Below are 14,281 nucleotides of genomic sequence, written 5' to 3'. Positions count from 1 at the left end.
TTTTGGTCACAGAGCAAAGATCTGCTGAATTTTAGAAAATAGGTGCTTTTATTTTATCTAATACAAAAGACTTTTTGTCTTTACTATAGAAATCTGTGCACGATAACTGCAACATCTGAACAAGTTCACCTACTCCTAACTAGGTAATTAATACTTTTCCCAAAATAAAGGCACATAAAAATTTATATTCCCTTTCAATGTATGTAAATGTTTTAAATTATCTTGATGATTATGGTCAAATGCCATTATGTAACAGAGTATCAGAACATTTACACTCATTATAGAAATAGAAGTCCTGAGAAAACCCTAAACTCATAATTTAAAACTGCAAATAGGTCCTCATCCCCTTGAATGCCCTGTCTTCATCCTTGCTTGATTCTTCTCTACTTATCACAAACTGATATATAATATATATTATGAATATATATATTTATTACTTCTCTGTCCACAGCTAAGCTAGAATGTAAGTCCATGAGAGCAGGAATTTTTGTTTTGTTCCCTGATATATTTCTAATGCCTAAAACAGAGCTTGACACATATGAGCATTCAGAATATGAATGAATGAATCAAAGAATGAGCAAATAAACACTTAATTACATGTACTATATTCAGTTTTTTAAATTGTATTTTTCTTTACTTACAGATGAATTTCTTTTTTATTCCATTATTTTAAGAGGGAGCATTCTAAATAGAAAGGTACATAAAAGCTCTGAAGAGGTTTGCATAAAATGAGGGTTGTACATCAAATAGAAGAATCATGTCTGCCTAATCCAGAGATATGTCAGCAAAAATACTACAGAAAGTATTTCATAATGTGTTTCATGTTGTTCCAATGTGTCTTGAGCTACAGACACTCTCCCCCGCTAACATTTACATCAATCAAGATAATAGTAGTTTCTCAAAGACTTGTACAATGTAGAAATCTGAACCTCTTACTAGATTCTAACCTGAGGGCACAAACTGTCTTTTTAACAATACATCCCCAGTAACTGAGCTTAATAAACAGCTACTGAATGAATCAAGGCCATCAAAATTATCTTACCAGAGACTCAAGTTCTCCCAACGTGCGACTGCTGCTTAGCCACTTCCTGCACTGTGCAGTGCCTGATCTGCTGACCTCAAGTGCAGTTTGTTTCCTAAGCTCAGCAGGTAATGCCTGAAAGGAAATATATTGCCACAGAAGCAGATTTTCTGCTTCTTTTGGGGAAAATTTCTGGATAAACTCCACCTGAAACAAATTGTTAAAGAAACAAAAGTAACATAAAACAGTCTAGTGAATGGATACACCAAACTAAGTATTAGCTCCATATTTAATATTTTTTAAAAGTTCTTAACTGAATAGCAGTATCACAAGGTACCAGACCAAGGTAGCTTAAATGAACACAGATTTGAGCCGTTATTCTTGCTGTTGCTGCATTTGTTTCCAAAATGAAAAACACACGTTAAGTGGAGCACAATATAAATGCATTAAGAAATGTTAAATAATGTATTTCATTATTAGTCACATCAGCTATTTTACATGCTCCTACCCAATAATTCTGTTTTTTCCTAAGAATTTGTATATTCATCACCTTGCACAGCTCAATCAAAAGTAATATTTCCAAATATGCCAATGAGATTGATTTAGCCAACTTTTGTGGCTTACTACTCAGCTGATTATCATAGAGAACTTAAAGAAGCAAAGGTCATAGGTTCAGTTTTCCAATGGGCTAGCCGCCAGCTCTGGTCTACCTCAGACAACATATGAAACTCATTCACAAATGTTCAGGACAGTACGGTTGGCAAATCCATTCTACCACTGAAATAATTCAAAGTGCTTGCCACTTTAATAGGAAAACAGCACTGTTTTAAAACGTGTTGTCAGCAGACTAGATAAAAACTGAAAACAAAAGTCCTAAAAAAAAGAGTTAAAATAATAAATTAGTTTCTGGTGGGAAAACAGCAAAAACTGGTGCACTTACTAATTTAGGTATACTCTAACTAGGAATATTAATGTAATTTTTTTAGAAGAATAATTCAATTTACAATCCCAAATCTACTCGCTGAATGAAATTTTTCCTACATCAAAAATGAAAAAAACCCCACTATATTAAATTTGACTCAAAAGCTCTTCTATGTTATATTTATATTTGAATTTTATTTTGTTTAGAGAAAATATTTAGCTGTCAAAACAAGGGAAAAATCATGTGGCTATCTTTTGGGATAGCTGATAAAGCCAGAAAAATGGATCCCTTCATGAGCTGTGTGTCTATTATAATAAGCAGCTTTATTCATGAAACCAAACTGCACCAGGAAAGCCAAGAGAATTGTGCCAACTAATAAACACCTGTTCAAACAAGACCTTTCTTTATAATAATGAAGTCCAGTGAGTGACTGAGTTCCCTTCCCAAAATAGAACTATAAATAATAACATCCTGGACAATATTAAAGGGTAGGTGTTGCCAAGATTTGTTACATACAAAGACTGATTGATTGATTTACTATTCTGAGTTTGAAAACCTTGGCCTCAACACAATTTCCAAGATTTAAAACTGAGAGTGCTGACAGTTTACAAGGAATGAAGCATAAGGGGATGATGCGCAGAGCATTATGACTTCCCTCCTTAACACTAAGAGAAAAAATACACCAGTGGGCTTAAAATGCAAATATATTAAGTAATCTTTCCTTTACATAAATATGGTAGAACAACTTATGTGCTTAAATCAGGCATATTATATCCTTTCCCCTCAGGTAACCTCCTGGTACTTTTCCTTGTTTCTCTAAAACAGGAATATTGTTAATTTTACACACTAACAGAACAATAGGATATGCAATAATTACTCCTCATATTGAAACAGTGGATACATCTTAATCACCTTATATACTTGCATTCCCCCCCAAAATTATTATCTATCACAGACACCATACTTTTTAAAGTAAAACACCACTATACTGAGATTAACTATTTTCATTTATGTTAATGCTGCACCATAGATCCAAAATCTGGGTTTTTATTTCACTATCTAAAGACACCATCTTGCATGCAAAAGAATAATTATTTCCAGCTTCACTGCCTGCCTCTCCTTTTCCCCTAGCATGTGCTCTCTCACCTTTGCTCTCTATTCCTGCCCACTCCCTCCCAGCTCACCCTTCCTTTAGCATGAATCTCAAATGCCACCATCTCCAACAGCTTCGCCATTCCTACCTGTTCCCACACCACACGTCCCCAATAAACACCCAACAAAACCTGATTTGCACCTCAGTCTCGACACTCATCACGTACTACCTTTTATTATGAGTGTTTTTATGAATTTATAATATCTACTACGTTATATGTTCCTTGAAATGTCATGATATAGTGCAGTGGAGTCCAAGTTTTTTATTTTAAGCAACAAAACACTATTAAAAATTTGTGAGCTAGCTTTGTATGTCTAAATAAAAGCAGATTTCCTAGGGTAAAAGGGAGTAAGGAGGCAGAGTCAACAGCCCACAAACAGAGGAGGCCCCTGAAGTAGCTGCATGAAGACTGAAAAGAATACTGGAGCTGTGGAAAGAGTACAGATTTGCGAGCAAGACAGATCTGATCTGAATCCCAGCTCAGTCATTTATTATGTTTGAATTTGGGGTAGTTCTTTAATTTCCCTGAGTTATTATTTCTTCATCTGTAAAATGGACATAATATCATCATCTAGCCCACAAGGCTGATGTAAGGACTAAAATAATTGAAGTGCCAAGTACAAAGCCTGGTCCATATTTCAGTCTCAAAAAATACAGGTTTCCGGGCTTCCCTGGTGGCACAGTGGTTGGGAGTCCACCTGCCGATGCAGGGGTCACGGGTTCGTGCCCCGGTCCGGGAAGATCCCACATGCCGCGGAGCGGCTGGGCCTGTGAGCCATGGCCACTGAGCCTGCGAGTGCTCCGGACAAGAGAGGTCGCGATAGTGTGAGGCCCGCGCACCGCGGTGAAGAGTGGCCCCCGCTTGCCACAACTAGAGAAAGCCCTAGCACAGAAACGAAGACTCAACACAGCAAAAATATAAATAAATAAATAAATAAACTCCTACCCCCAACATCTTCTTAAAAAAAAAAAAAAAAAAAAAATACAGGTTTCCTCCCTGCCTACTTTAAGAAGAGGGATCAAGTCTTAAGAGAAAAGGAAAAAGAGCTGAGCATGACAGAATAACTAACACTTGTTAAATGCTCACTTGATGTATAATATATATACATTCTCTATCTCCTCTGGTCTCACAACTGCCATCTGAGTAATAATAGTATTTCAATTTTAGGATTAACTCTCCCAAGGGCTCTCAGAACAGGGATTCAAATTCAGGTTTGTCCCTTAATTTTTAGTTCAGTAACTTGACCACAGCAGGAAAAATCAGTATTTGATAACTGAAGGAAAAACTTAAAAGTAACCCCTCATTTATCCATAACTTACATATCTGATAGCTGCAATTATTTGGAAAAATTCAGAAAAGTGAGAAGTATGTAAGAGATCTCTACACATAGAGTTTATCTGTAACAAGGCTTCTAGAACTCAGGGCTAATTCATTCTGAGTTGTATTATCCTAAAAATTAAAATTTCACAACCCTGGGAAAAGGATCTTATTCCCATTTTGTAAGTGAGAAAATTGAGTATCTCTTCCAGACCCCACTTCTTCAGGAAGGGCCTCCCAGTTAACAGGGCTTCTAGGAAGAACAGTGTACTGGAAAACAGGAGTAAGACATTTGACAGAGGAGAGAAAGGTATTAAAATTCTAAGAGATCTGGAGCAGACAACTCTTGAGGAGTTTTGGAGGGAAGAACAGCAACCCTAACGTGTTTTCTAGAGGGCTGTGAGGTGGGCCTGGTATGATTTTTGCCTTGGAGACACCAGTAAGGAAGAGAGCTAGGAGGTCAGTGTGGTTCCTCTGGTGCCTGGCCAACCTCTCTCAGGCAGGAAAGCAGGCGTGGGCTTGGGGTAAACACTCTAGTCAGAAATAACTCCCAGCATTTATTAAGCATCCTCTAAGCCTGGTACTATGCTAAGTGTTTTGTATATATTATCTCTTAAGTCCTTACAAAATTTTTCAAAATGGTTTCACGTATCTGACAGGGAAACAGTTTCAGATAGGATGACTTGCCAAGGCACCAAGGCCTGTAACCCCCTTCACTAACCCAGTGTTTCCCCAGCTTGTATCCATGTCAGAATCATGTAGGAATTTAATAACAGCAGTAACAACAAGTTAATAAGCCTCACCTCACAGCCACCACTCTATACTCACTCCATTCACAGGTTTAGGTCCCGGAACGTGTATTTTTTAAAAGGCTCCCATAGGAGCTCCAGACTGACTAGTCCAAGGGACTATGCAAGGCTACACAGGTTCCTGTACCTGTACAATCTCCTCTGTCACAGCAGTTTGTTTTTCTCACAGTAGCAAACAACTAAGGCTCATCATACTTTCAGTTTTCCCCAAAAAGTTCCAACTTATTTACTTAAAAAAAAAAGTTATCATTATCAATAAGAGCATAATTAATATTCCAGTTCTTCAAAATAAGTTAAAAGGGACAGAGGATATAGAACCACTTCATTTCAAGTATCTTAAATTTATGAGAAACAAGGAGAAAGAAGACAGAATTACCAATAGAATGATTATCTGTAACTTGCAGCAAAGACATTAATAAGGACTCTCTCCTTGACCAAACTTAAGTCAGGCTTTTCTTAGCCGTCCTCTCAAGTAGCCTCTGACCTCCAGCTTGTGTCCATCTTTTTTGGGCCTGCATCATCCAGTTTTAGCAAGAATCCTGCTAAGTCAATTTAGAAAAAATCCCTCACCCTTGGTATCTGATCATCCTGGTCTGTGTTCAGCAAGAATCCTGTCAAGCCAGAATCACCCTGACTCCTGATGCTTCTTCTTTGTAATTTTTATGCACTGACCCCCCACCCTGCTCTTGATTATAGATCCGCACTAGTTTATGCTCTATTTAGAATTAAGCCCAGTTCTACACTGAAGTCTCTTTGCTCCTATTGCAACAGCTCCGAATAAAATCTGTTTTTATCACTTTAACTACTGTATAGCTCTGGCTTTTCTTTAACATCAAAATCTAAACACACCTAAAAGCGATAACCAAAGCAATGAAGACATTAAAAATTTAAGTTCAGATCATGTCAGCATTTAAATCTAGAACAAATGGGGGTCAAAAAGCCTTCCACAGTATCTGGATCCAATTCTCCTCAGGTGCTCAAAGACAGTGACGCAGGTGGTATCCTTGCCTGCTGGGGTGGGGTCATGAAGAAGAAGAGGCGCCTCAATAGTATTGATAGGCTGGTGAGCTGATGACATTCTCCAGGGCAAGACTTTATCTGGGAAAGGCAGGAGAGAGAGGAGAGACTGACTGACTTAAAATCATAGCTTTTACAAGCTTTTATATGCCAAAATATTAACAGCAGCTCTTTCTGGGAAATAACCTGGGTAATTTTAATTTTTAACTTGGAGCTTTTCTTTATTTAATTTTTTCCCTTCCATGAACCTAGATTACTTTTATAATGAGAAAACAATTTTGGTATTACTTAAAAACAATACTTTGGAATTTCTATTTCTAATTACCATTTTGATTACAACTTGATATGTTAATTCCCCTGCTCAAAGATAATTCATGGAATTGTTTTAGATCTAAGCACAGAAGTGCAGAGGTAAATCTCTATAAGATGGAAGCTTCATTAAAAGATTTTATAAATTCCTATCATAATGTACTAGGAGAGTTTTTATTTAAAGTAGATATAATACACAAAACATAAAAATCACTCTTTGTTTTGTGCAAGATGTGTTGAGGATTTAGTAAAGTAGGTAAGTGCTCCAGACCATTAGCCATGGAGATACAGATGTCAGGCTGTCTGGTTATCATACACCTCACTGGATTTAGTCTACAATATCCTTATAAGGTAAACCAAGAAATATATGACACAATGACTCTACTAAAAGACAAAAGACACATGGACCCACATAAGATCTTTATCAAAGGCCAGGGACGAAAAAAAAAACCCAAACAGGTCATGACCATCTTATACGGAACATAAACATCTTAGAATTTAAAAGCAAAAACAGACCAACATTGAAAAGATTAACATAAGTTGTCATTAAATAATTTTCTCTTTTTATCCATTCTCAAAGCATCAATTCTTTCTTTTAAATTTTTACTGGAGTATAGTTGCTTTACATCGTTGTGTTAGTTTCTACTGTACAGCAAAGTGATTCAGCTATACGTATACGTATATCCTGTCTGTTTTGGATTTCCTTCCCATTTAGGTCACCGCAAAGCACTGTGTAGGGTTCCCTGTGCTATACAGTAGGTTCTCATTAGTTATCTATTTTAAACACAGTATCAAGTGTATATATGTCAATCCCCATCTCCCAATTCATCCCACCCCACCCCTTCCCCGCTTTGGTATCCATACGTTTGTTCTCTACGTCTGTGTTTTTACTTCTGCACAAAGCATTACTTCTTTTCCCAAAAGGCATCGATCACTATCACATTTAGTCCCTCTCAGAAAGAGATACAACAAAATCAAGAGTGGGGGGGAGAGAGAGCGAGAAAGGGAGGGAGGAGACAGTAAGAAGAACTCTTGTTTATCAACATTAAAGCTAACTCCTATTTTCTAGTTTACATTCAATTTTGAATTTATCCTCAATCAACCTAGTCTTTCTTTCCCAGAACAATCAATGAAACTCCATAAAATTTTGAAAATATGAGACAATTTCCCCAGTGTTACACTCTTTCTAGTATATCTTTCTCAAAGCATCAGCATTAATGAAGAGCAAAGAAACTGTCAAAACAATTTAGCTACCATGCTATTTCTCCTTTTGATATTCACTTTAAGATATCATATCCCCAAAGGAAGTGCAAGGAAAGTGGGTGGTTTAGGCCTTATAATTCTACTCACCAGATGAGCCACTATGGTGACATGGTGGGCACAGAGTTCAGCAGTCCCATATCTGTGATTTAAAGAGAAAGCAATCTTCATACAATTATTTATACAATTATTCAGAAAAGCAAGGAGATGACTTCCATAAAGCACTAAATATTCTAAACTGCAGTTATTCCATGGCCAAGGAATATCATAATATACAAAACTACCTAAGCAATAGGTTCTACTGACTTGAACCAAAGAAAGGAAAGAGGGAATTCAGTCTCTAATTTAGTGCTATGACATGAAATCAAACCATTATGGGGGGCTGTTAAAGGATTATCAAGACAGAATTTTTCTATAAACTTACAAGTATAAAGTCATTTACTGTCAATCACTACTATAAATCAATCCAAACCCTAAAAAAAGTAAGTACGTTGTACCGAGCAAGGAAGCACCATGCGTCCATAGCTAGCAAAGAGGTGATCATATTAGCACTAATCACAGCATTCAACAGAGCAGTGTCCTAATGAAAAACAAAAAGCTATGATAAATTATCATTAATATTACATTTCTCAAAATAAAACAACAAAATACTACCACAATCCAAAAAACAACAGATCCTCAGTAGGAAAGCTCTACTTTCTAGTATCTGAAAGAACCTATGTTGCCATTCCCTCAACATTTATTGAGCACTTACTACATGTTAAGCATTGTCCTAGGCTACAGAAATTCAAAAGTGGTTTTCAATGTGGTAACTCAATCACAAGGCTCCACAGAAATTCTCTATGTAGGCTGAAATTTTAAAAACAATATATACAATACACACGCCTATACTTTTGTTTCTGCCTTAAACCATTCAAATATGATATTTAATATGTGCTGAATATTATCCATTGTATAATATCTTAAATGATACTGATCCTTAAGTAAATTCTAAGAATGTTTTTCCTAAAATTTTATCAACATCTTTTCTAATCCAATTACACTAAAAAAAAAATCCACATTAAGCCTAGGATCTATCTGTAGGAGACTTGGTACTATATACCATTTACTTCTCCTTTTCTTTTTATGAAACTGAATTAGGTGAAATCCTACCCATTTTTCCTCTTCTCACACCGTCTTCTTTCCATACCTTCCCACCCAAAATGTTTCCTCAAATATTTTAGCTAAATATTACATCTGAATACTATAGGACTCTAGGATTACCATTTCCTAGGAGCCAGCTGAATTAAAGGGTAAAATGTGCAAGCTGAGGGAATGACATTCAAAAATAAATACACATTTACTACCCCACACTTTCTTCTATATCTGAATCACAATTCCAATGAAAAGAAAGCAAAAATGTAATCTCAGCTTAGCCCAGCAAGTAACAAACTTACCAGTTCAGGGAACAGTGAGGGATGAAGGGAAGCAATAAATGTACACAGATGAACACAAACATGCTGATATAAGGTGACAGCAACCTCAGTTTGCCCTTTATTCTTTACTTCCTGTAAATGAACAGGTAGAGACAGTTCACCAGAACACTGCTCAAAACTGGAGAAAATGGCTTTGAGTAGAGACACCCTGCAGGGAAATTGAGAACATTGAACCCAAGATTATTAACATTTAACAATTAGCAGGTGTAATAATATGACATACAGAGGTTTATCTTAGTTGGCAAAGCCAAATGTCTCAAGATGTATATATCAACAACAGTTTCCAATATGTGTGAATATGTATCCGGAAAAATAAAATACAGTTAGAGAAATCCCTTAAAGGAGAAGAATTTTCTTATATATCTTTTATCATTTACCAAGTGTTTATCATAATACAGAACTATACAAAGTCTAAGACAGAATTCATCAAGGAACTTGAAACTTAAATAGCTAAGCTAGGTATTATATATAAAATAGAAACTAGGTATTATCATTCAGATAGGGAGGGGTTATTTTAAGATTTAAATGATTTAAGAATTCTTCATAGAGGATTTAAATAACAAATTAAAAATAGGCAAACTATAATAGGTAAAGAAGACAAAGCCTGAGTATAAGGTAGACAGGAATCACCAGTCTGACAGGAGCAAGGTATAGAAAATGAGTGACATGATAAGGAGCAAAAGTAGATGATGAAAAGAGAATGGGTGGGTTTTAAATGCAAAGCTGGGGAGCTGGGATATTATGCTTTGGTTACTGAGCAGGAGAATAGGAAGCTCAGAGCTGGGGTGTAAGGAGACTAACTGGTAGTGGTACACAGGATGCCACTAAAGGATAGGATAAAAAACTAGAGTACAACAATAACCCAGGAGGTAGAAACTAGAGCCTGGTGTTGGCAAGGAAGAGGAATACAAGTGAAATTTCCCAAGAAATAACTTATAGTATCTAAGCATTCTATTTAACAGAGCTTATTTTTAAATGTTACTAACTACATCTAGTCTGCTACACTCAATGTTTATAACATTATTAGCAATACCTTCTAAAAGAGTGAACAAAATTAAATTATTTTCCGTGCCTATCATAGATTTATGTATTTTATATTTTTATTAAGTGGCAATATGCATGAGGTCTACACAGTAACTATCAGAATATGTGACATAACAAAGAACTTAATTTCAAGGTCATTGCAAACAAATGGGGCATTCTAAACCATCGTAATGTGATTGGGTATCAACAACACGTTTACTACCTGGTTGTAGCTTCTGAGACCTGGGTCTCTGTGCACCACAGGGTCTGCACGTCCTCAGGCTGAGAGGGCAGCTCATCCATGATGACAACCAGCAGTAGACACTGTGGAAACTGTAGTTCACATGGCAGCTCTTAAGGTAGTAAAATTAAGTTACAACAAATTACTAAACACATACTCTACATACTTTCAGCAGAAATCTGATTGTAATATATAAAAAAATTAGAGGCATAATTTTTAAAAAGCAGAAATATGTTCCAAGAAAAAAAAGTAGAAGTAATTTTAAATAAAATTTTTAAAACTTAAAAAAAGGATGACTGGGACTTCCCTGGTGGTGCAGTGGTTAAGAATCCTCCTGCCAATGCAGGGGACACAGGTTCGAGCCCTGGTCCAGGAAGACCCCACATGCTGTGGAGCAACTAAGCCCGTGCACCACAACTACTGAGCCTGTGCTCTAGAGCTCGCGAGCCACAACTACTGAGCCCATGTGCCACAACTACTGAAGCCTGTGCATCTTAGAACCCGTGAGAAACCTGCACACCGCAATGAAGAGTAGACCCCGCTCAACGCGACTAGAGAAAGACTGTGCACAGCAATGAAGACCCAATGCAGCCAAAAATTAAATAAATAAAGAAACAGGATAACTGTATAAGAGAAAATTACCCTGTCTCTAACATGTAATAATTAATAAGAGATGATTTAACACTAAATCTGTTTTGAAATTTACCCAATTCACTGTCCAAAACCACTTCCACGAAAGGTTGGAATTTGAGAAGCTGACTGACAAGTGGATCCAGTGTGACCAGGAAAGCACCTGCTATTTCCTCCTGTTGTGCTTTAGAAATCCCAGCAGCATACAAGCTTGGAGGAAACTTACTGGGAAGGGAGGGAAAAAACTCATTCATTAATAACTATTTTCGAATTTTAGGTAGAGGTAAGTACTGATGTTCTTCCAGCAGTGAAAATATATTTAAAAATTAAGTAGCATGTGTTTTATAAAACAAAATTCAAAGTACTGAACTGATACCATAATTCTATGAAGAACCTCTGAACTAAATAACATGGCTATAATTCTATAAAATTAAAAGTTTATAATCTTAAAGAAAATGCTGGTATGGTTTTGATGCATTTTAATAAATTGTTCACAATGATATTCTTAAAAAATACTGTAAAAATATGAATCACGTAACTAGTAAAAACATATGTAAAAAATATATTTCTGATAAATTCTGGGGTAATTACTTCTATTGAAAGTTATTTTAAAATAGGTAAAATGCTGAATTTACTATGAATTTAATGCTCAGTTTCTCAGAAGCAAGAGTTTTATAAGAACAAACTGTATACTAACACTGAAAGGAGATGCAAAGTATTTCATGGAAAATGTCTCAGTAACTGAGGTTTAAACTAAACTTCGATCAAAACCTATGTGAAATAAGATATGTATTCAGTATTTTTTGCCATGTTATTTTAACTGTGGCAAACTTGATAGTACGTGAGAAAACCCTGTCTAGCAGGGGATGACAGCATTTAAAAGGAAGCACTTAATATAAACACTTGAGGCCTTTGTAGTGTGATGGAAGAAGCACCAGTCTGTCAAATACTAGTTATGTGATTTTGGTTCATTCATTCGACCTCTCTGAGCCTCACTTTCTTCACTTGTAACACTGATTCAGAGTTGTGAGGACTAAATTATAAGTGAAATTATAAGGTGAAAGACATATAAAATACAACAAAAGTAAGGAAACTCCACAGATTTGAACTACAGCTACTGAACATCAAAGCAAGTATGTGTTTTTCAATCAAATGATACATTTTTAAATTAATTTATTTGACAAATGTTTATAAAGTGCCTATGTATATGTCATGTACCTTTCTAGGAGCGTGTGATATAGTAGTAAACAGAATACACAAAGTTACTGCCTTTACCGAGTGTATACTCTAATGAAGGGGAGAAGTTAACAAGTAAGTGAGTAAGTAAATACACAATATAGTAGATGTTAGTAAGTGCTAAGGTGGACAGGAAATTCCATTGAATTTCTATTTGAAATTCTATTGAATTGTTTGAATGTGGGTCATTTGAGAGTTTGTGCAGAGAAGTCACATGATCTAATTTATGTTTTATCACTCACTTCGGCTACCGTATGGAGAACAGACCAGAGCAAGGCAAGGGTGGAAACAGAGAGAGTAGATAAGAGGTTCTTTTGCAAAAATGCAGGCAGGAAAATAATAGTGGATGAGACTGAATGGTAGCCGTTTAAGTGGTGAGAAGTGGCTGGATTCTCTTTATATACAGGGCATATACATATTTATACTGAAGGTGATACTGGCAGAATTTGCTGATGGACTAGATGAGGGGTATGAGAGCAAGACAAACATCAAAGATGACAGGAAGGGTTTTTGGCCTGATCAATATGAAGAACCAAATTACCACTTAAACTGAAATGAGGAAGCTACAGAGGAGCAGATTTTGGGGGTTGGGGAGTGGGGGACAGATGAAATGGGTTGGAATCAGGATTTTGGTTTGCATCAATTTAAGTACAGATGTCCTGATTGGCAGTTAGACATTAAAGGGGAGAGACATAAATTTAGTCTTGAGACTAAATGACCATAGAGAAGAGGAGAGGCCTGAAGACGGAGTGCTGGGCACACCCAACTTAGAGTAGCTGGAGAGATGAGGAGGAACCTGCTGAGGAGAGGTGTCTTGGAAGCCAACAGAAGAAAGAGTCCAAATGAAAGGGTTAAGTGCTGCTGACAGGTTACATAAGATGAAGCCTAAAACTGCCTATTAGATGTAGCAACATGGAGTCACTGATGACCTTGGCGAGAGCTGTTTTGATGAAGTAGTGGAATAGAAAGCCTGACGGGGGCAGCTTCAAAAAAGAAAGTAGAGACAGTGGTAAAGGCAACTCTTTCTAAACACATGCAGAAAAATGGGAAGGTGTTTATTTGGAGGAGGATGTAGAGTCGAGAGATTTTGTTTTATACTGTTCTTAAGATGGGAAAAATAACAGCTTGCTGGTATACTCAAGAGAATGACTGAGAAAGCAGGGAAGACTGATGATGCAAGAGGGAAAAGGAACAACTGCTAAAGCAAGGTCCCTGAGCATGTGAGAGAGGGTGAAATCCAATGAATGAATAGATGCTGGCCTTAGATAGGCACACAGACAGTTCACTCATGGGACAAGCAAATATATGGGCCTAGATACAGATAGAATAGTTGATGTGTCAGAAGGAGAATATGGAAGCTCTCTTTCAATTGCTTCCACTTTTCTCAGGGACACACACAGTGAGGACATTAATTGACAATGAGAAATGGGGACGTGGTGCTGGAGATTTAGGATGTTTGAAGAGGGAGAGGTATGAAGAGCTGTCTGGGAGACTAAATGGATTAAGGAAGGTATAAGAGGGTTGCTGATGAATGAGCTGACAGAGTCTTTTAGTGTCAAATCAAGGGCTCTTCTGAGGTTACTATCAATTTTAGATGTCATTTAGCCCTCATCTAAATTATGACACCCTTTCTGTAACTCACTTTTTTTCTGGGATGGATCCAACTACTACTTGAATTAAATCCCATAGAAGTAAAATAAAAATTAAGAAAGATAAAAAACGGTATGCTGATACAAAATGTATGCACGTATATATAACCTCTTTTTTTTCCTTTGGTATTTATCATCATACCAATATTCATCACTTGGATATAAAGTACTAGTTAAGAACATAAAGATAAGTAAAACTCATATGGAACCTATTCCTT

The 14,281-nt window shown here is 36.5% G+C and overlaps 1 protein-coding gene across 1 annotated transcript in view; it reads right to left on the bottom strand.

The window, feature by feature from the left end:
• FIRRM (FIGNL1 interacting regulator of recombination and mitosis) overlaps positions 1–14,281 on the bottom strand; it is a 45,613-nt gene that overhangs the window by 9,265 nt on the left and 22,067 nt on the right. Inside the window, exons 11-17 of the mRNA XM_007458129.1 lie at positions 11,255–11,403; positions 10,531–10,660; positions 9,246–9,432; positions 8,307–8,389; positions 7,900–7,951; positions 6,232–6,321; positions 1,043–1,228 (exon numbers count right to left, since the gene is read on the bottom strand). Of these exons, the coding sequence (XP_007458191.1) occupies positions 1,043–1,228; positions 6,232–6,321; positions 7,900–7,951; positions 8,307–8,389; positions 9,246–9,432; positions 10,531–10,660; positions 11,255–11,403 (877 nt within the window). The remainder of the gene's footprint in view (positions 1–1,042; positions 1,229–6,231; positions 6,322–7,899; positions 7,952–8,306; positions 8,390–9,245; positions 9,433–10,530; positions 10,661–11,254; positions 11,404–14,281) is intronic.

This window comes from Lipotes vexillifer, unplaced genomic scaffold (genome assembly GCF_000442215.2).
Source record: "Lipotes vexillifer unplaced genomic scaffold, Lipotes_vexillifer_v1.1 scaffold189, whole genome shotgun sequence".
Taxonomy (NCBI): domain Eukaryota; kingdom Metazoa; phylum Chordata; class Mammalia; order Artiodactyla; family Lipotidae; genus Lipotes; species Lipotes vexillifer.
The sequence above is the reverse complement of the archived record's forward strand: the minus strand, read 5'-3'. Positions and strand labels throughout refer to the sequence as shown.